We start from the raw sequence: 20,930 nt of genomic DNA, 5'->3' as shown, positions 1-20,930 counted from the left end.
ATGACCGCCGCAGCAGAAGTATGTGATTTCTATCATTCTAGGTATGGTCCATGCACTCGGGGCGTTCCTGGAGACGTAGGGACGACGGGCTTGACTCAGGGGATGCGAGGGGCCGGGACTTGCTACCGGTGATGGGAACGGGAGACCACACTGTCAACCCTCGCGGGTTGGGCCCATGGAGGTCGCAGACGGGCAGAGAGGGCAAAGTTCGGATCGATCAATTGCAGTCCGCAGTGCAGAACGCCCGAACGAGGATGACCTACCTACTACTTCTTAGCTTAACATGCGCTTTAATGTAAGTGCGGCAAGATAGTGGAATTCCTTCTGGTGGGTAACTCACGGAATAACGACGGGGTCTGGTTACTCTATCTGCATGCTTAGATCCATAGTACCTAGTAGGTAGGTGGTCTTTGACTATCCAGGTCTGGTGAGGATGGCCGTCATCTGAACTCCAAAGGAGCTGAATCTCACCCGGGCTTACTCCGTACGATCGGCCGGGTCGCCATAGATAGCCCACATCTGATGCAGATGGTCTTCATAATTCATATAGGTTAGCATTTATCGTGCCTAGCATTGGGACTACCGTATATTATTGAATCAGGTGATCGTCTGGGCATAAGTCTCCGAGGACACGGTGACGTTTCCATACCGATCCACTGCATATCTCCACAATAGATGAGGGACTGCAACCTAGTATGCAGCAGGAGGGAGGCCATGGATGTGCACCCCCGATATCCGCTTGACGCTCGCCCAAACGCTATTGGGGATCCTTGGCGGGAGTTTGTGACCTTTCAGCTGCTGGTCAATCAACCACATCCCGACCACAAATTCCTCCCGGGTGAGGAGACCAATCCGTTGCCCATCCACTAAGTCATAAATCTGCGCTAGGACATGCTGCGGGAGGCGACTACGCGACCAAATGTCCGCGGCCACCAGATTAACCACCATCTCCGAGGCTTCCGGGGGGTACGCTTCGGGAGGCCTCTGCTGTTCGGGGGGGAGCAACAATCCCTTGTTCGCAGCCCAAACGCCCTCATACCGCTTTCGCTCTTTCTCAGTCACCTCACTCCGCCATCTTCTGCGCTCGCCTTCGTGATGTTTATGCGGATGCTTGCGAATCAAATGCTTATGTCTCTGGTACCCTTCATCTTCCACTATTCTAGATGGGTCCCGGAGGGTCTGTCGTAGGTGAGTGGATGGACTAGGGGAATTCGAATGTTCTTGCTTGGTCGTATGGGGAAAATGTTTCAGAGAACGAGACCTGGCGCGGCGCTGCGGTGGTGGGGGCGGTGGGACTTTGCTCTCCTGCGAGGCCCGAACAGATGCCAATGACGAGGCGACAATCGCATCTGAGAATGCCCCTTCATCCAGCCCTGAGGAGCTATCAAGCAAGCTCGTAGTACTATTGCTCAGGGACGCAGTATACAGGGACGCCGTGCCGGGCGTTGATGGTCGGGTCCGGGACCCATTGTTAGTCTCTAAAAGAAGTCGATGATTTGTTGGGTCCTTCCGAGGCACGGATGAGCCACCCCTCCTTGGTGGAAGCACTGGCGGTGTCTCAGCAGGGGTAGTCTCTTTAAGATGAAGTGAGGAGTGCGATCTTAGGATCTGCTCGTGATTCTCTGACCCCTTTGAGTGTACGTTGTCGGGAGCAGAGGTTGGACCGCTGGCAACCGCAGGTGGTTTTCGAGGCACTGGTGGAGGACGAGGCTTCATTTTCGCAGCAAGCCTTGCCGCATCTATGGGGGATATCTGCGCTACTGGCTTCCGTTGGGTCGACTTATCACTAAGCGGTAATTCGGATTCGCTTTGTAGGATGTTGTCAAACGAGGCGGTGCTTGCAGCTGTAGCCCATACCGGCTTTGGCGCTAGCAACGGCGGTCTCTCGTTGTCTTCACTGCGCTTCGAAGGCGTCCTCTTTGAACCTTGCATCTTGCTGACACCCATGTTTGTGGCTGTATTCTCACCAGGCGTCGATCTTCCCGCGGCAAGCTGGGCAGCGATCTGCTGTGGGGTGCGTGATCGGATCACCCCTACGCTCTGAGAGACATTCCCGGATGCATTCTTTAAGCTGGGAGGTGGCGGATAATCACTAAACCTCCCGATCATATCCTTGACCGAACCACTTTCGGGCAGCTCTGGGGACTTCATATTGCGAAGCGGGACTAGTTTGGGACTATGGTGGCTGACACCTACGGGTCCCATGGTTGCACCAGATCTATGGCTCACAACAGGCAACTGTGCTCTGGAGGGGCTTGCATTGAATGCGGCAGTGGCTCCTTGGAGGGCTGTCACGGTGCTGCTAACATGACTCGAGGACGCAGGGCGAGGCAACCGGCGGTCCAGAGCGGAAGTCGGACTGGCCATTCATGGAAGCCCCGATCCAAGGTTTCGCAGCGGCCAGTCAAGTCTGGTCCAAGGATAAGAAACCGACAGGCCACAGGATCAGATCACCGTAGATAGTAATAAGAACAAATCGTCCGACAACAACGGTAGTAGATAGATAGTATATGAGAATCGCGCAGTGGGAGACGTGGGAATGGATGGGGAACGGCAATGATGCCCCGTCTTGTCTGCAGGTCTGCTGAGCTAATGGGTCCGTGCGCCGGCCGAACAAACCAACTGGACAAGTTGCAGCTACTAAGTAACGTAACTTTACGGTCAGTCCGTGCCTCAGGGGTTACTATTCACATCCCCGATGTCACTTTTGACGTTCGAAAGCTGCCGTCTGAAAGTATTGATCAGGTCCCTTGCGGCTTGGAGGCGGTGATTTATTGGGAGACGACAGGCAAATAAACTCTCGCAACGGTCTGTTCGTCGTCCCCACAAAGATATATATGGGTGTCAGAAACATGATCTGCTGCATATTCCGAACTACAAAACCAGTATATCGTTCGGATTAAGCTGTGCTATTGATTGATGGATTGCACAGTGGCTTGCGTCCCAATGAGTCCTGTTAGACATCTCATGTTGCAAATATAACTCAGATTTTGACTGCTACAGTAGTAACTCCAGTAATGCAGTAACGTATATATCTCTTGTTAGGATATCTTGTGAATTCTACGCCAGTGACCAACTGGGATATATCCTTCTTGGTCTACGTGGTAGTACTCAGATTTGACAGAATACATACCAACACAAAAAAATAATATGTCCTGTTATCAGATCATATAGATTATGCATAAGCGTACAGTACTCATTTCCATACAGAAGCTCAAGCTGTCTTAATCATATCCTCTCCGAATTGGCTCTATGTATGGTGCCTAAGACGCATTACGACCTTTTGTTGTTCATTGAACGCCACTAGGGAAAGCAGGTCACTCCATTCTCCCCCTCTTCCCGTTGCTGTGCGGCTCGAGTATACCATAGGGTCTTTTTGTGCCCTTGGGTCTACCTGAGACGCGGGGCACTACATTTCCCTGGTCGTCAGTGTATGCACCACCAGTGAAGTCCTTCAGCATGGGGTAAGCTGCAAGTATATTGACATTCCGGCGATCTATGTCGACGAATCGCCGAGGCCGTACACAGATGTCGGGGAGTTCGTCGCCGTTGAGCTCATCCACAAGAGTGTTGGCTTTGCAACACGACTGCCAGCTTTTGTAGGTTGCATATTGAATAAATGTCTCCTACCTATCGGCCTCTCTTATCGATATTCGGAACGCAAGCCGAGCACCGGGATCACCATCCCTGACATCTTGCGCCCAGACATTTGGGTTTCTCACTCCAGCCGGTGAGAGCTCAGCTTTGATCCAGAAACCATCTCGATGGTTCTTCCTAGTCGAATCTATGTATATCTTGGTGTGTTGAATATCAACACTGTAATGACCTGGAGCTTGCTCCCGGCCCTGATACCAGCAACCTAATGCTATATTCAACCGGTTTTTGAAATTCCGAATGGGCTTATTAGCAGCTGACTCTTGCGCCAGATTCTGTTCATTCTCAGTGGCTTCCCTGTCTGATGTTTCCCCGTCCAAGACATGTCCCCATGAGGCCATTTCATCGACAGCATGGTCATCTATATCATCATCCCCTTCAACGACTGAGCTTTTAGGATGAAGTTCTAACAAAAGTGATCGGACTTCAGTCAGAATTTCAGGGTCAATGGTACCTCGTCGCCTAATTGCTGAAGCAGGAATCCGACAGTGACCGCATGGTCCGTTTCGTCTGGGTAGGACAAGGCTGAGGACAAGAAGGCCGTAACGTAAAGAGCCTCCGGCGGCCTTCTCGAGTCGGCGAATATGCTCTTCGTCTGTGAACCCATTGTTTGCAAGCCATGCTTGCAAGAGAGAGTCAAGGTTTTCCGGTGCTACCTTTTCGATTCTTCCATTGTTCTCGTCGTCCCAGTTCCGGACAATCAGGGCAACCAAGAGAGCTGACTCATAGAATCCTGGGACGATTTGTACACCTGTAATATCCGCAAGGAACCGAAGTAGAGTGCTAAGTCGGCATGCCTCCCCCCCCTTAATAGACCAAAGACCTGACAAAGGCGCTGGAGAGCGAATGAACACCCGGGAAATACGAAAGCTGCGAGCTTCAGGACTTCTCATGTCAAGCCATGCTTGATATTTAAAGTCATGTAGCTTCAAAGTAATTTCTCTGAAGCTTATGTTGGCTGGCATCGCTATTCTTTCTGCGTTAGGGCCACAGAGCAAGATCACTCGCATCCGACCTCCAACAATGAGCCGACGAGTGTGTTCAGAAAGCATTTCTTCATCAAATACGCAAAGCGGAGCAGCCTGGAACGTTCCGGGGATATGTCTAAACTTTTGGAGGTTAAATGCCCAGATCAGAGAATTTGATTCTGTGAAACCGCTCTCTTTTGAACCCCACGGAAGATTAGTCCTGCCATCCTCGTACGCATAAGATGGTGCGTAGTCCAGAAAAATACCAATTGAGGCCTCAGGGGTTCCAAACGGTGGTTCAAGGTCGGCCAGAGCTAGATTGTTCTGGTTCAATATTTGAGTCGATATAGACTCAAACCAAGAGCTGACATTTATGAGCTTTTCTTCTTGCGTATCCCATAAATAATCTCTAGGATGTAGAAAGGGGCTCTCTTCTAGACCAGCACTTGTTATAGCGTCCCGAAAAGCTGCATGATGGTCGGCTAGACTCATCCGGTGCCTAAATGACGGCTGGATGTTCTCCCGAGACTGTAGGTTTCCCTGAGACCTAAGATCTTTTCTGAAGGCGGGCCATTTCCGAATTTCAGGGTCAGGGGAGTTCTCGAGTAGGTATACAGCTTGACCACGGACACAAGGTGCAAGTTCTTTGCCTTGAGGAAGAGGTGATACAACGTTCAAGCCAACCCCCGAATACCGACCAGTCGGATGTGGTCCAAAAGCTTGTTCCAGTGTCCGAGAAGGAAGCGATTGGAAAGCGTGACACATAAATTTCTCAAGCACATTGTTGAAAACTCGTTTCATCGTTCGTTCGGTTTTCCCAGGAAAAGGAATTGTCCATAGTCGGATGAAGTTCGCAGAGCGGCGGCCGACTCCTTCCTTGACAACATAGTAGTGTAGACTGTCGACAGAGCCCTTGCGAATGGCTGCAATATGCTCGGATATCCGCCGTTGAAGGTTTTCGGATTGACCAACATAAGCACGCCAATAGGCAAGGCTGCGAGTATCTGTTATGTAGTCCAGATATCCCCCATTATCCCAGTGCCAAGGGTCTGGGCCCATGGCTTGTTTTTTTGCGAATCTCATCAAGCCTGGTGTGCGTAAATCAGAAGTCCTTTTCAAACAGGGCGAAGCACGTACATCTTTACACTAACAAACTTTTGCTGCATCAGTGTGACCAGTGGATCAATGGTGCCATATGCCATCCCGACAAATGTCGCAGGGCCTCCAACATCCTTTATCACCGTCCTATATGGAATACGATCAAATCTCACATCCATCGGTTTGTCTGATAGCAGAAAGTTGACCAGAGTGCCGATCGTGTCTCTCAGGTTCGGGAACCTGATCTTCAAGGGAGTTGTTATCAGTTGTTCTGGACTCTAGATCGGTGGCATTATGAGCCTTACCTCAACTAACGGTAAAGAAAACTCATCACCGACCGGAGATGTAACATAGACAGGGGATGTAACAGGAACCGGGGGCCTATCCAGGATAAGCTCCTGTTTATGGGGGCAATTCCTCATCGTATGACCCTTTTCATGGCATCGGTAGCACTCAGGTCCGTACTCAGGGCAGTTGCTTTTTATATGACCTCGACGCTTGCAACCGTCACAGACTGGCGTATTGGAGCAAGTTTGAGGGCAGCTATGCTTGGGTCTCAGGGCATGGTGGCAGAACTTGCAGTATTGATGGCACTCACGGCGCCGGTGGCCCTCATAACAGCACTTACTGCAATAGTGTGTGTAGAAAGACATGACTCAGGTTGTCGAGAGAGATGAGTATCGTTGGGGCGAGTAGACACACCGAGAGAAAACAGGAGACAAACTCGCTGGTATAATGAGTTACTTAAAAGGCTGCGGAAGTGCGGCCAGCCAGTGAACTTTTTTTTGAGTGGGATATATCAAGGAAAGACAGGTTAAAAGCATAGAGAGCAAAACTTGCAATTTCAATAGGCTAGCATCTGGTAACTAGGTGATGTCGTAGATGGTACAGGGGCAGAATCCCGATGCTGAGTGATAGGTTCACATGGCATCGAGTTGCGAGAGAGGTCCCATTCTGCACGATTTTCCCGCGGCCTGAGTCCAAAGGCCCGGTAGCTACTCCGCCCAAAAAGAGTAAATAACTTTCTAGTTTAAATGAACCTTGCAGTCGGGCGATATACAATCTTTCATCCGCGCTTCCCGGACATGCAGGTGGGGAGGGAACCCTAGTCGGGCTGTAGAGCCTGATGTTTCTTTCGGGGCTACGGTGGAGAGATCTGCAGCTCGATCTATGGCTATGATGCTGGGATAGCCCGTGGCTTCTGCTCCCTAGTAATCTGCGCGCCATCCCCGATGATATACTACGACCTGCGGTCGTTCACAGTCCAAGGCGTTATTGTTGACATACAAGGACTGACCAGCACCTAGCTATGCTTTTTCGTCGACTTTGTAAGTCGTGAGATGCTTAGAGACGGCACCCTGTCAGGTACATTGTAGCGCTTCCCAAGGATTCTCCCGGAATGTCTTTCTACAATATTTTCTAAGACGCTTTCCACTCCATACATGTTAAATCTACTGCCTGGATCTATATGGAAATGGCCCTGTATTCTTCAATTGATTCCAACCCATGACCCGGATATACAGGGCTTAACATTTTTACTTGAAGCTCTCTCCCCTTTTGTGGGGGTATATAGTAAGTGCTAGCGATATTTAGAATAGGAATGTGACCGGCGATGCACTCAACTTACTTAGGTATTATAAAATATTGTACTGAAAATATAGCAGCGATTAGTCAGTGTGGCCGAGTGGTTAAGGCGTCAGATTCGAAATCTGATACGTTCGCGTGCACAGGTTCGAATCCTGTCGCTGACGATTCCTTTTTAAATTTTGGACTTTTTGCTTCATGCAGCATCACCAGCGTATATCACATCTACCAAACGCCTATAACAGGTTTAATGATGAGTTCTAGACCCCTCAAGATTATCGTCCTTCTTGTAACTTGGCTGGGATGGCGTACCTCCACCCCGCTCATAGATCTAAGAAACACACGCCGCAAGAGGAGCAAACTGATAGTCCAGACCGGCTAGAGCATTTTGCACAAAGCTCGCAAATCCCATGTCTATTGAATGAATATCCTAGAAAAAGCCATCGTTGCAAAATAGGTACCCCTCTCTCCCCCATCGAGCTTATACACAAATGGGTATTTAACCGACCTCGGAAAAAAAGCCCAGGGTCAGAACGCGAATTTGGGATGAGACATGCAACATTAATCTAAACCTTCGGGCCCCCCTCCAATCAAGACGATTGGCGCCCACGCGAGGACGATGGGTTCGTGGGCCCCCCGAGGCTAAAAGCGCGACTAATCCAGTCCCAGGGAGTGCCTCCAGTCACTCCGGGCGATTTCCCCGCTTCTAGTCCCCCCTCTAACTACAGCCAGCATGGTCCCTCCCTCCGCTAGATGCTAACCAGAGCGGACAGCTGTCTGACCACATACCGCCGATTTTCTCTTCCGGGCGACTTTCTCCCCCCCCCCCCCCCTGGACCACACGACCAGAGTCCCTGAGTGATACGATGGCGATTGTCACCAGATTCTCCCGAGATACTGCTCAGTCGTCGACCCACTCATAATACTGTCGGTATCTCAGGTGCCATGCGAGACTCTTCCGGATTGTCTGTCGACGAACATTCGCCCATGAGACGCCATGTCTCCGGAAAAGAGCGATGCTGGGCAAGGTGAGATCAGACCCTGGTTTATTTCCCGGTGCAAAGGAGGGGGATGCGCCATCCTAGCGTCTCGCTTGCAGGGAGATTAATTGTTATATAGAAACCGTGACCCGCCCTGAGGCCGAAGTGCCGACGAACAATGACAGCAGCAACCATAACCGTGACATACCGCATAGCTCTACGGCAACCGGCCAGACCAAGTGCTCGATCTGCCAGAGCACCTTCAGGCGACCGGAGCACTTGAAGCGCCATTTCCGAAGTCATACCAAGGAGAAGCCATTTGAGTGTGCGCAGTGTGGCCGGCACTTTTCGAGAACGTATGTGTAATGAATGCCCGAATGCTCTCCCAGCTTCCCACCCTTCTATTTACCACGCAGGGAAAACTGACCGGAGCGCTAGGGATACTCTCCATCGCCACGAACTCAGTCATCATAATGCTGGAATGGAAGGGGGAAAAGACCGCACGCACCGGATAACCGTCAAGACGTTCCGCGCTTGTTATAAATGCGCCATAGCAAGGGTACGATGCAGTGGAGGCTCTCCTTGTGCACGTTGTGAGAACCGGTCTCTTGAATGTCAGTATCCAACCGAGAGACGCTCGAAAGCGAAGGCCCGAAAGGAGGCTCAAGCCTCTTTTGCCAATGACGACACGGCGTACGCGCAGTCTCCTCGTCCTGTTCAATCCACATGGGCAGACGGCTCTGACCTGCGAGCATCGCGGAATGGGGAACGATCAATGCCACCACCTCTTCAGTACCAGGTGACTCAATTCCAACTACAGATGCCCATGCCGAATGCTTCCGGCACAGTCTCGTCCGATGTTTCAGCAAAGGTTGATGGCTTTGAGTTTGAAAAGAGGCCTTTGGACGAAGTCAAGGGCAACGGACAAGCTTCTGGCTTGGGAGAAAGCTCCAACCCTTTCTTCTTATCAGATACGGATAGAGTGGCCAAAAGAACGCGCGGCTCCTTTCACCAATATGTTGGTATGGGCTCACAAGGCTCATACTCACAAGTCGCTACATCGATTGAAGAATTGGCAGAACCCGCCCATCGACCCAAAAACCTCCAGCCAGCTAAAGAAGACCCTAATAACATTTCGACAATACCAACGACAGAGAACCAGCAGGTACAGATGGAGCTGATGCAACCTCTAATGAACCAGTCCACGTCTACAATTAATTGGCTTCCCCAAGATCTTGAATCTTCCAATGACCACAGCCTTCCAATGAACTCCTCATACCTGAAGGCAACGGGAGCAAAGCTTTCAGATACCTCTCTGAATCAAGCGGCATGGTTCCCAACAATATCTGGCAGTAGTCCATTAGTGTCAGAGAATGTGTCTCGGACACCATCCGGGAACACCTCCCTAGGTGGTAATACTGAAAGTCCAAGTCAACTATCTCAGTCGATATATAGCAATCACACCAGGCGCGCAGGAGATCACCATGTGGATGGAGCTGGTACAGGATCCCTGAACTTCAGGCGGGAACGGGAAGCTTGGTCAGAATTGTCCACGGTGTCTGCCGACGCTTCATTACAGCTGCAGAGAAGAAATGGGCGGCCTCGATTTTTGTTCCCTACTCTGCCCGAAGCAAGGGTTCATCTCGCAAACGAAGACCAAACTGACCGTCAATATTCACTCGAGTCATCAACATATGACATGATATATAATGCGTTTGTACAAATTTGCGGCACGGAAAATATTCTCTATCCAAAATTTGAATCAAACCACTTTCCCGATGCGAAGACATTGTCAGGCTTCATTCACCTCTATTTCGACAATTTTCAGCCTGTCTATCCAATATTTCACTTCCCCACATTCGACTTGAATAAATGCCACTGGATAGTGGTGCTGGCATTGTCAGCAATTGGATGTCATTTTGCCGGTCTCCAGGAACAAGGCGAGTGTGCGCCGGCATTCCATGAATTTCTTAGGCGCGCTATAAATGTTGAAGTGAGATCCAACTTCTTCTTTCTATGGGATAACCATCATTAACTATCCGCTTTATCTAGAAAGAGCAGTGTTGCGAGGATCGAGCGCCTATTTGGCTTCTTCAAGCAATAGCACTGAACTGCGTTGGCCTCCTTTACAGTTGTGATGAGCGAGCTAGGCTTTCTGCGCTGAATAGCTTCGGTGATCTGATCGGATTTGTGACTCACGAGGAACTCCTTGGTCACTCAGACAAATGGAAGCCACTCACAGGTGAGCAAACATACGAGCAGAAATGGGAATCGTGGATTGAAGACGAGACCCGAAGACGGACAGGCTATTTTATATGGGTATGTGCTCCGCTTAGTCCATCCGATAATCTCCCCGCCTAACACTGGAATAGCTTCTGGACTGCACAATAGCATACCATTTTGACAAGCGCCCTTTGCTGTCTCTCGATGATGGTCAAGCAAAGCTACCTTCACACGAGATTGTCTGGGAAGCAAAATCGCCCGAGGCTTGGAAAGAATATCGGGAAAGGGTATCAGGTATCTTACCTCTTGCCTGTCATTTTGCGCATATAGACCTAACACGCTCTCTTGCAGGCCAGGAAGAAGTGTCCCTCTACGATGCGGTTCTTGTAATGTACATTGAAAAGAAACTTGTACCAGATATAGGGGAATTCAGCCAGGTTCTGCTCGTTCACGCGCTATACCACCGCATGTGGGAAGTGGGCGATTACTTCCGCCGCCCGCTGTCCTTCTGGAACCCAACATCTAAGAAACAATCTCGACATACCGCAATACCCTCCGGGTCTGTATGGCTTCCCGGGATTCCTTCGTATTCGAAATGGCGCAACAGTGCGTGTGATTGCTTGGATATACTTCACTGGGCTGCTAGCAGCACGGTAACCAGGGCCGCTGGCCTTGAGCACCCTACCATCTTGCACCTCCACTCGGCACGCATAGTCCTTCTGGCTCCGTTTCGTGAAATTCGATCGCTCGCAACCTCGTTGGCAATGGAAGAGGCTCGCTGGAGTGGGCGCCAACAGACCCTTGAATGGCACTACATACTGCGCTGGGTCAAACACGATCAGTACAAGGCCCGTTTAGCCGTTGTACACGCAGGTGCGATGCTTTGGCACACCCGCGAGTATTCAAGCCATGCATTTCATGAGTCAGTTGCCGTCTTCCTGGCAACACTAATTCTATGGGCGTATGGCTCGTGCTATGCCTTGATACCTGACATGAACACCGGCCACGAAACAGGACGTGATGTGGCAGAGAAGCCGCTGCTTATCCACCTCGACCGACCCTGTGATGATGAACTGGCTCAACTTTTTGTTCGGGAAGGTCATGGAATGAAAGCGATTTTGAGTGGCGTGGGGGATGTATGTGCCCCGCATGGACCGGAGAGGACCCTCCGAGCTGGTTGTATGACACTTAACCGCTTTTCCTCATGGGGGATATCCAAGCGGTTGATTGCGATCCTAACAAAGCTTGCGGAAATGGTCTCCCAGCCGTAAGGTGTATTTCGGGCTACAGTATAGTAGTCAGTGTATATTATGTCGGAAGCTGCACTTTTTCTACTTAGAACAAGCAATTAAACCTTAAGACATTGATCATCGGAAACTGTGATGTCATGTCACATGCTCCGCTATCTTATCGGAGCTGCCGCCTAAACGCGGACTGAAGCCTATATCACTACGACAACCAATATAACAGTCACCACCTCGATGCTTCCTCCCCTTCTTTGATTGCAGGCCTCGAACAAAGAGTATGCCAAGGAACCATGGGTTCAGAGGATGCCAGAGAATATGGAGAATCATTCAATCAAACCTCCCAACATGAGTCCAACCTGGACGAAAAGTAAGCAGTGTCATTTCTCCCCTCTTTTCGCATCCACTGCCCTATCAGATCTCAGCACTACCACCTCATTATTCTAATCATGACATCACTCTATAGATATCCAAACCGTCCTCGAAATCATTCCCAGAGTCTACCGTTTCACGAGCTCTTCAAGACGCTTTTCAACCCGTTGAGCGAAATCAAAAGGAAGCCGACAGTAGCCGCCGCACCGCGTCGAAAAGTCGGACCTCAGGGTCAATCTGCCGCGAACCTCAGCCCGTTTGAAAAACGACGCGACGTGATCGAGCAGTTTATCTCACGATGGAGGAAAGATGTGGGCGATGATATTTATCCTGCCTTCCGGCTGATTCTCCCGGACAAAGATCGGGATCGGGCCATGTACGGCATCAAGGAGAAGGCCATCGGAAAGTTGCTGGTGAAGATAATGAAGATTGACAAGAACTCGGAGGATGGGTTTAACCTTCTGAACTGGAAGCTCCCGGGACAGACGGTTGCGTCGCGGTTCATGGCGGGGGACTTTGCGAGACGCTGTTACGATATCATATCCAAACGACCCATGAGGAGGGAGGTAGGGGATATGTCCATTGAAGAGGTGAATGAAAAGTTGGATCAGCTTTCGGTTGCTTCGAAGGAGGAACAACAGCTACCTATTATAGCGGAGTTTTATCGGAGGATGAACCCCGAGGAGCTGCTGTGGCTCATCCGGATTATTCTTCGGCAGATGAAAGTCGGTGCTACGGAGCGGACATTCTTTGATGTGTGGCATCCGGATGCTGAAAGGCTCTACAGCATATCTAGTAGCCTTCAGCGTGTTTGCTGGGAGCTGCATGATCCTAATATCCGACTGGAGGCCGAAAACAAGGGGATAATGTTGATGCAATGCTTTCAACCGCAGCTAGCTCAGTTCCAGATGCAATCCATAGATCGGATGATTACTCGAATGAGGGTGACAGAAGAAGATCCCGTGTTTTGGATCGAGGAAAAGCTCGATGGGGAGCGCATGCAACTTCATATGGAGTCTGATGACTCGGTTCCGGGAGGAAGGAAATTTTGTTTCTGGTCGAGGAACGCAAAGAATTACACTTATCTTTATGGGAATGGCTTGGAGGACCCGAATGGTGCCTTGACCAGGCACCTCAAAGATGCCTTTGCAGATGGGGTCAAAAGCTTGATTTTGGACGGCGAGATGATTGCTTGGAATCCTGAGCAGGATGCGCCGGAACCTTTTGGCACTTTGAAGACGGCTGCAATAGCGGAACAAAGAAACCAGTTTTCGAACGGATCCCGGCCGCTATTTCGGATTTTTGATATGCTGTACTTGAATGGACATGACCTGACAAGGTACACGCTCCGGGATCGTCGAAATGCCCTGCAGAAGAGTGTACAGTCCGTATACCGTCGGTTCGAAGTCCATCCTTACGAAGAAGCAACGGACAAGGAACAAGTTGAAGCATCGCTTCGAAGAGTTGTGGAAGAGGCTTCTGAGGGGTTAGTGCTCAAGAATCCCAGGTCTCCTTATCGCCTGAATGAACGGCATGACGACTGGATGAAGGTGAAGCCTGAGTATATGACCGAGTTTGGAGAGTCCTTGGATCTGATCGTAATTGGGGGTTATTATGGCAGTGGCCATCGCGGAGGTGCCCTTGCCAGCTTCCTATGTGGACTAAGGAAAGACAATGTCACCTCTTCACAAGGGACAAATGTCTCCAAATGCTACTCTTTCTGTAAGGTCGGAGGTGGGTTTACAGCCGCTGATTACGCGAACATTCGCCATCATACCGACGGCAAATGGATGGACTGGATCCCGAAGAAGCCGCCAACGGCGTACATCGAGCTGGCGGGTGAAAACGCCGAATTTGAGCGTCCGGATCAATGGATCAAGCCGGAGGATTCGGTAGTACTCTGCGTCAAGGCTGCTTCGGTGTCCGTGAGTGATCAGTTCAAAATCGGGTTGACATTGCGCTTTCCCCGGTTCAAGAGGCTACGCATGGATAAGGACTGGAAGAGTGCGCTTTCCGTACAAGAGTTTATGGACTTGAAGACGAACGTGGAACAAGAACAAAAAGATAAGGAGTTCAATGTCGAGAATTTCCGCAAGAAACGGGTGAAGACAGGAACCAAAAAGCCATTGACGATTGCAGGGTACAGTGCAGATGCGGAGGTCAAGTATGACAGACCAACTGGACATATTTTCGATGGTCTTAACTTCTGTATGTGATCGTGCCTTTGTTTGAAGGTGGATACTGACCGTATAGTTATAATGACCGATTCTGGACCCCCGAACAAGATGTCGAAGGCAGATTTGGAGCAGCTGGTGAAATCCAATGGGGGCAAAATATATCAGACAAACAATGCAGCTCCTAACATGATATGCATTGCAGACAGAAGTATGCGCGCAACTTGCAGCCCGAAATTAGCGACTAACAGTCTACAGGGACTGTGAAAGCGGCCTCATTGCAAAAGAAGGGCGATGCGAGCATCATCCGACCAGTTTGGATCCTTGACTGTGTGCGGCAGAATGAGATCGACGCAGGTCTTCCGGACTTGCTTCTTCCTCTGGAGCCTAGGTAAGAGACCGATACCCAGCTAATGATCGACTGCTAACTTCTCCAGGCATATGTTTTTCACCACATCTGACAAGGAAGCCGAGGTAGCGACCAGTATTGACCAGTTCGGTGACAGTTATACACGGGATGTCACCAAGGAGGAGCTGAGCGCTGTAGGTCCCCCATGTATCGTTCAATCCGCGTTGTTTCGGACCATGCAACTAACAATCCCCAGTTACTAGAGAAAATGAGCAACGACAACAAGGTCGATGCATCCCAGGGCACCAGAGCCACCGAACGGCTTAGGGAGGATGTCCTAGAGAAAGTGGATGCGGGATGGGAGCTTCCATGCGGGTGGCTTTTTCAAAACCTAACGTTCTTCTTTCTCAAGTGGAGTGAGCAAGGCGCGGAGTCCGAGCAGCCCGGGCAGGTTAGCCAAGGCTATCGGTTTCCTTTGGCCCGCAACACGGTCAGATTCGCAGGCGCTAGCGTTGTCGATACGGTGACGGACTCGTCCATCACCCATGTGGTGGTGGATCCAGACACCCCATCTTCGGAAATCAGCGCATTACGGAAAACCTGGTCTGGCAAAGCCGGCGGGAAGATTCCTCACATTGTCACGGTTGAGTGGATAGAGGAGAGCTGGAAACAGCGGACGCTCCTGGACGAAGAGAGTAAGTGGGCAGACAGGCTTGTCTGATGCAGGGGCTAATTGGACTCTAGGGTTTCATCCTTTGCGGACTGCTTGACGGGGCATCGGGTATACACGCATCGACGGTGCGACCTTGTGTTATTAGCATGGCCCTTTTCTCTCCTCCGTCCGTTGCGGACTTTGTGATACCCCCGATGATGGCGCACATGCTCTGATCATTCGTCATGATGTGTCTCCTGTCAATATCGTTATACCCCACACTCCACAAGAGAGAATAAACAACGTTGGACCCCCTTCTGAAAGAGGATGTCTGCAGTGTAGCACAAGCAGCGCTTATCTGTGACTCACGAGCACGGAGAAACTAGTAGGTGTGTAGTCCGACACTCTGCGCATTTCGACCCCCACGGATCTGTACAGACCACCCGACCAATAGGCAGGCCAGGAAACCCGAGCAGGTCTTATCTCCAGCCAGTCCGGCTTCAGATGGCAAGACGTCTCGTGGTCGGGGGTCTCTCCGCCCCGGCGGCCAAAGTGAATTACCCCGGTACCGTACCGGTTCATCACCGGAATTGTAGCAAGGATCGTCCAGGATCCGGCGGAACCCTAAACAGACAACCTGGTTCAGTTCCCGGATGATCTTGAGAAATTAGGATTAGGAAGTAGGATGTCTTGCTTTATTCGTATCCAGCAGGACTGCCACACCACAAGGTTGGCGGGAGAGTTGTGGCCAGCAGGGAGGAGATTCCGTTGCCTTGGTCTCCCGAGGCATCTATTATCCATAACCATGACGAACATGATCCCGAGCAACCAATTAATTGTTCGAGGATTAAAGCTGTCACTTGACTGTGATACTACCTAGACGGAGTGCGATAAGAGGATATACCCATGGGCCAGGTCGAAAGAGCACGAGTTCGAATCCCGTCCTCGTCAAAACCTTTGTTTATCCTTTGTTTTGTTTTCGTCGACCTATCCAACACAGTATCTTATCAAGATAATGATACAATCGCTCGCCTGACTGACATCATCTCCGCATCATTATCCATCACCATCTATCATAGGATCTACCTATCTTCTTTACTCTCAGTATCGGTATCAGTATCAGTATCAATCGCAGTCTCCTGACAGAACCCCATCACGCAACCACACTTGAATCCCAAATATAGGTAGGTAGAACAAAAACACACCTCACCATCCCACCCAGTTCCAGTTCCAGTTCCAGCCGTCAGCCCCAATTTCCCTGGTTAGGTACAGACGAGTGGCTGAGACCAAGACATTCCACGGATCCATCCAATTGGACAGAGATAAGAAAGAAACAACGGCCACTGCACTTGCACCGTGTCATCCATCCATCCACCAGCCAGCCAGCCATGATCATCACCACCCACCCACCCAACCAACCGCCCGAGGTCTATTACCTCCTACCTATTTACAAACCCAACAATGATCTCCCTTACGTTTATCCTTAAATAGCCAAAACCAGATATATACCAAACAAAACGAAACGAAACCAAACATTACATACATACATACAGAGTACCATACCCATACCAAACTCAAAGCCAACACTGACATTGACATCGGCGCTTAAACTCTATCCTATCCTATCCTAGTTTAATCTCCCCTACCCGCCGTCTTGTCGTCATCACTGGGGAGATTAGCTTTGGAGGTTGAGGGTTTCCGTGGGGTAAAATATTCATTGTGGGAGGGGATCGGATCTTTGGGATTGTTCTATATTCCGTTTTTGGATTTGCTCATTTGCTTATATTTGTTTATTTGCTTACTTACTTGCTTGGGTGGTTGTGGAGGTTAGTTTCTTCATTAATTTCTCTAAGTAGCTGGTTAACCAAGGATGCAACAAACAAAGAAGGAATGTAGGTAGTGTGATGCATGTAATAATAAGATACTATCTATGTACTCCGTAGTGAAGCGCGGCCAGCCGGCCCAGGGGGAAAAGCAAAGGATAGGATGTTGGATGGGATGCTCGTGTGAGACAAACACAGCGCATACATAGCACACCACACACTACACAGCAGGTTTGAGTCGGGTTGGTTACACCCATACTAAGTAAGCAACCAATTCCTCGCAAATACCTACCTAATTAGTTTGATAAATCACATTATATAATCCCCCTTCCCACCATAATCCAATAAATCCAATGTATTGTTAATCGCTATTAGCCATGAATACTCAATAAACTACCTACTAAGTACGGAGCACTGGATATTCAGTGGATTGTAAAGGATTCTGTCTCAGGCGGAACCATTCCGAGCCTCGGCTAAAGATAGAAAATGAAGTAATGGAATCGAGTACACCAAAAAAAAAAAAAAAAAAAAAAAACTGACTTACCGAGTTGGGTAGGTTGTGGCTATCTAACTGAAAAGGGTAGGTCGATAAGGAATTTTAGATAAAGCTAGTTGGTCTGCAGCGGGTAGGGTAGCCCTGTAGGCAGCCACGGACTAGTACTATTTACATACTACTAGATAGGCTACTAGGTAGATAGGGGACGGTAACTTCCGTTAGTTGGGCGATTAAGTGGATTTTAGGGGTTGATGATGATGACTTGGCTGTTATCCGCGCGTAAGCGATGGGTTTGTTTATTATCAAGTAGATATGCAAGTATGTTTTAGGATTGAATGGTTCAGTGGGAAATAAGTATTGTAGTAGTAATAATCCAATATCTGAATGGATGGATGGATGAATGGATGGATGGGTGGTCCCTCCCAAACGCCGCCTCGCTATACCCCTATCCCGTAGGGGGTCGCGCCCGCTACCTATGTATGCCATTTATGTACAAGAGAGCAAAAGAATATCAAAGTCCGAAAGTCACGCCCAGCGCTGTGCAATGAGTGGTGTAAAGCAAAGCAAGAAAAAAAAAGAAAAAAAAAGAAAGCGAAAGTGTGAGCCGACGTCGTGGTCGTGCGTATTTACAGGCTGCTCACAGACACCCCAACCCATCGGGAGGGAACCGCATTCTCATCCTCATCTTCATAAAAATCGTACCGCACGTAACGACCTTGACCACCCTTCCGGGGAGGCAGCCAGATCCGGGCCCGCGTCGGGATGTCGTCCCGCAGCTTGCCGCTGCGGCGCATGTTCATCTCAAGCACCACCATCCGCAGGAAATCGCTGTTCTCCCGAGGCTCGCGTTGGCGTGACATCGGCGGGATCTCGGGGTCGAACGGTTGCAGCTGTCTGTCTCGGCCTTCGGAGCGTGCCAGGTGGAACCCGCTCCTGCGACTGCCGCGCCTACCCGAGCGATGGTACGTTTGCATTTGCACGGAGACAGGGCAGTTGGGGGTGTCAAGCGGCTCATGTGGGTATTCCTGATAAGCGTACATCTCCGCTGGTGAGACCGTAATTGGATTCAGGTACCGCCGGAGTGCGGGCGACGGTGGTTCGTTCATGGGCGGAGGCCGTCGGTCGTCCGTCATCTCCGGCGTAATAGTGAAGAGCGAGCGGGTCAAAAAATCGTCCGGCTGGACGGAAGGAGTAGCAAACGCTGAGACGCTCTGTGCAGCTGATTTGATTGCTCGCAACGAAGCCGTTAGGTTAGACTTGAATGTGGATCCGAGTCGTGGGAGCGTCCCAAATGGAGTTGGGGTCTTCGGGCTGAGACCGGACAACGTGGCTTGGCCGACGGATTCCTCCTCCGTGTCCGACGCTTCTGTGTCGAGCAAGGGGTGGTCGAAAATGCAGTTTTCGCATGGAGATTGGCGCTGAAACTTCCTCTCCAACAATGGGCTCCGCTGGCTGGACGGTGTAGACGGGGCAGGAAGACTAGACGGGGAATCGAAATCGCGTTCCAACGACGGAGTCGACGCAACTGACAGCGAGCAAGCAGAGAATGACGGTGCCTCGCTGTCGCAGTCACTTCCAACAGTAGACCGGTCGAGCTCCTCCGGAGGACTCAGAAGTAGATCGAGGGTGGTATTTCCAGTGCTGTCCACCAGGTTATCGCCAACCCCGTCCATCAATAATTTGCTGAAATCCTGCACATGGTTTCCGCGAGGCAATTTCTTGCGGTTGCGAGACTCTCGGACACTCCAGTTACGACGGGGCACGGGGATCGCGGTGGCCTCCAGAATCGACGCAATGGAACTGGGCACGGGCCGGTCAGCCAAAGCGGCCGATGACGACCTGTGAGACACTGTTCTGGGCTTCCTGGGTGTGTTTGGACCGTTCGTAGTCTGAGAAAGTACCGATGTCACCCGGGGAGCCCGCTTCGGAGGTATAACAACCGGACTGGTGTGCATGGTATGCGGAGAAGTCTCAGATGGGAGTTCGAGGCCCGAGAGGTCCTGCACGTTGAGAAGGTCCAGGGAGGATCTAGTGACTGGGATCTTCTCTCCATGCTGGCGGATGGAGGTCTTGGGCGAAGAAGGCACGGAACTGAAAAGGAAAGCTCTTGGGACCATCATTTTCACAGCTGAAGCTCAAGGCAGTATTGTTTAGATTTAAAAAGGCGTTCTAGGCCCGACGAGGCACTTGGGTCGAGTGTCTGAGCGAGATACATGGGTGGGAAAAGGACAGGAGGGGGAGAGGAAAGGAAGGGAAGCGTCCCGTGGGCGATTCCCCGGTGGAGGTCTTTCTGATAGATATAGTCTGGAGTAGATCGATCGGCTAACAAGCACACACACACACACACACTTCACACTTCAGACTTGCTGTGTTGGCACTGGCTGAGACCCAGCCGAGCGGAAGGACGCCAAATGCGGAAAACGGCCGGCTCCGTATGCAGGCACGCGACTCGCAGGTACGTAAGATGGAGATGGAGATGGATATGGAGCTGGAGCAGTGAACCGGATGCGGATCGAGTGAGGTTCGTTGACAAAGGATGGGGAAGAGGAGAGTTTCCAGGGAGGAGAGGACCAGGAGGAGGATAAGAGAGAGCCCGAAGAAAGGGTGGTCAGCCAAGCGGCAAAGAAATGATCTCAACCAGGAATTCCGACAAGGCAGATAACGGGGAAACCGTAAGAGTGTAAGTCTGTACGTCTGTAAGAGTGGATGACGGTTTGTCCGTAACATCGGGTCCCAGCGGAGCCCGCTAGGCCCAAAAGGTAATATTGATCGCATAACAGAAAGTTGCAGGCGCCTGACCGCATCGGACAGCACTAGCGCCCTCCTCGTCTGCAGGCCCCCCAAACGGTTTAGTCCCCTCACTGTACTCGCTGGCCTTCAGTGAGGCGGATGCGGTTGGTTTCAGGCGGTAAGGGCGGGTGCCGACTCCCGGAACACCCTGGTACACCGCACCAGCCTGCCCAACGCCCGCCTGCTGATCTGAACAGTCTTAGCGCCGTATTGACCCTGTACTACGGTAACTTCTGGAACCGCCAGTGTCCCCAATGCTGTCCCCCAGGGGAGCCCAGAATGCCCCCGTCCCCACTAAAGAATGTTCCATCTTACCGAGTGTTACGTACGACTCACGGTCACACCGTAACTTGCATCGTTGCAATGAGGAAGTCTGTATAGGTGGACTACGGAGTACTGTATGGGGGTGTCGGATTTTGTCTGCCCAACCACCAACCACCTTATTAATAATCTTCGGAGTGGTGTCCATCACCTGCTGGTGGACCTCGGAAGAAAGGCGCATTTTCATCCATCCCGTATAGAT

The 20,930-nt window shown here is 50.7% G+C and overlaps 5 protein-coding genes and 1 non-coding gene across 6 annotated transcripts; 3 read left to right on the top strand and 3 right to left on the bottom strand.

Moving 5' to 3' along the window:
- Nucleotides 1-690: 690 nt before the first annotated feature.
- On the bottom strand, nucleotides 691-2,205 carry irs4 (the record flags this gene model as incomplete). Its single annotated transcript, XM_025607638.1, has 1 exon — nucleotides 691-2,205. The coding sequence occupies one exon, from the start codon at nucleotides 2,203-2,205 to the stop codon at nucleotides 691-693; it is 1,515 nt and encodes a 504-aa protein (XP_025472632.1).
- A 467-nt stretch (nucleotides 2,206-2,672) lies between these two features.
- BO94DRAFT_562473 (GIY-YIG nuclease family protein) lies at nucleotides 2,673-6,142 on the bottom strand (the record flags this gene model as incomplete). The annotated part of the gene is made up of 6 exons (XM_025614287.1): nucleotides 2,673-2,994; nucleotides 3,074-3,097; nucleotides 3,402-3,594; nucleotides 3,631-5,700; nucleotides 5,760-5,965; nucleotides 6,026-6,142. The coding sequence occupies 6 exons, from the start codon at nucleotides 6,140-6,142 to the stop codon at nucleotides 2,875-2,877; spliced, it is 2,730 nt and encodes a 909-aa protein (XP_025472631.1). The 3' UTR covers nucleotides 2,673-2,874.
- A 1,248-nt stretch (nucleotides 6,143-7,390) lies between these two features.
- On the top strand, nucleotides 7,391-7,471 carry BO94DRAFT_t47. Its single transcript has one exon. It is a non-coding gene; the product is annotated as a tRNA-Ser (tRNA).
- Nucleotides 7,472-8,137: 666 nt separating this feature from the next.
- On the top strand, nucleotides 8,138-11,769 carry BO94DRAFT_482798 (putative C2H2 transcription factor; the record flags this gene model as incomplete). The annotated part of the gene is made up of 6 exons (XM_025608905.1): nucleotides 8,138-8,332; nucleotides 8,424-8,640; nucleotides 8,723-10,277; nucleotides 10,337-10,603; nucleotides 10,657-10,801; nucleotides 10,859-11,769. Coding segments are annotated over exons 1-6 (3,126 nt in total), but the record flags the coding sequence as incomplete, so codon positions are not given.
- A 275-nt stretch (nucleotides 11,770-12,044) lies between these two features.
- Nucleotides 12,045-15,367, top strand: BO94DRAFT_455400 (DNA ligase (ATP) DNL4; the record flags this gene model as incomplete). Its single annotated transcript, XM_025607652.1, has 6 exons — nucleotides 12,045-12,121; nucleotides 12,218-14,331; nucleotides 14,377-14,508; nucleotides 14,556-14,688; nucleotides 14,735-14,840; nucleotides 14,903-15,367. 6 exons carry the CDS (start codon nucleotides 12,045-12,047, stop codon nucleotides 15,365-15,367), a joined length of 3,027 nt encoding a protein of 1,008 aa, XP_025472629.1.
- Nucleotides 15,368-17,956: 2,589 nt separating this feature from the next.
- Nucleotides 17,957-19,838, bottom strand: BO94DRAFT_138786 (uncharacterized protein). Its single transcript, XM_025605714.1, has one exon. The coding sequence runs from the start codon at nucleotides 19,735-19,737 to the stop codon at nucleotides 18,244-18,246; it is 1,494 nt and encodes a 497-aa protein (XP_025472628.1). The 5' UTR covers nucleotides 19,738-19,838; the 3' UTR covers nucleotides 17,957-18,243.
- Between the last annotated feature and the right edge of the window lie 1,092 nt (nucleotides 19,839-20,930).

The sequence above is a fragment of the Aspergillus sclerotioniger genome, assembly GCF_003184525.1.
Source record: "Aspergillus sclerotioniger CBS 115572 chromosome Unknown BO94scaffold_2, whole genome shotgun sequence".
Lineage (NCBI taxonomy): Eukaryota > Fungi > Ascomycota > Eurotiomycetes > Eurotiales > Aspergillaceae > Aspergillus > Aspergillus sclerotioniger.
The sequence above is the reverse complement of the archived record's forward strand: the minus strand, read 5'-3'. Positions and strand labels throughout refer to the sequence as shown.

Excerpts from the sequence above, each read along its gene's own strand:
- BO94DRAFT_138786 (XM_025605714.1), bottom strand. The coding sequence starts at position 19,737 with ATGATGGTCCCAAGAGCTTTCCTTTTCAGTTCCGTGCCTTCTTCGCCC.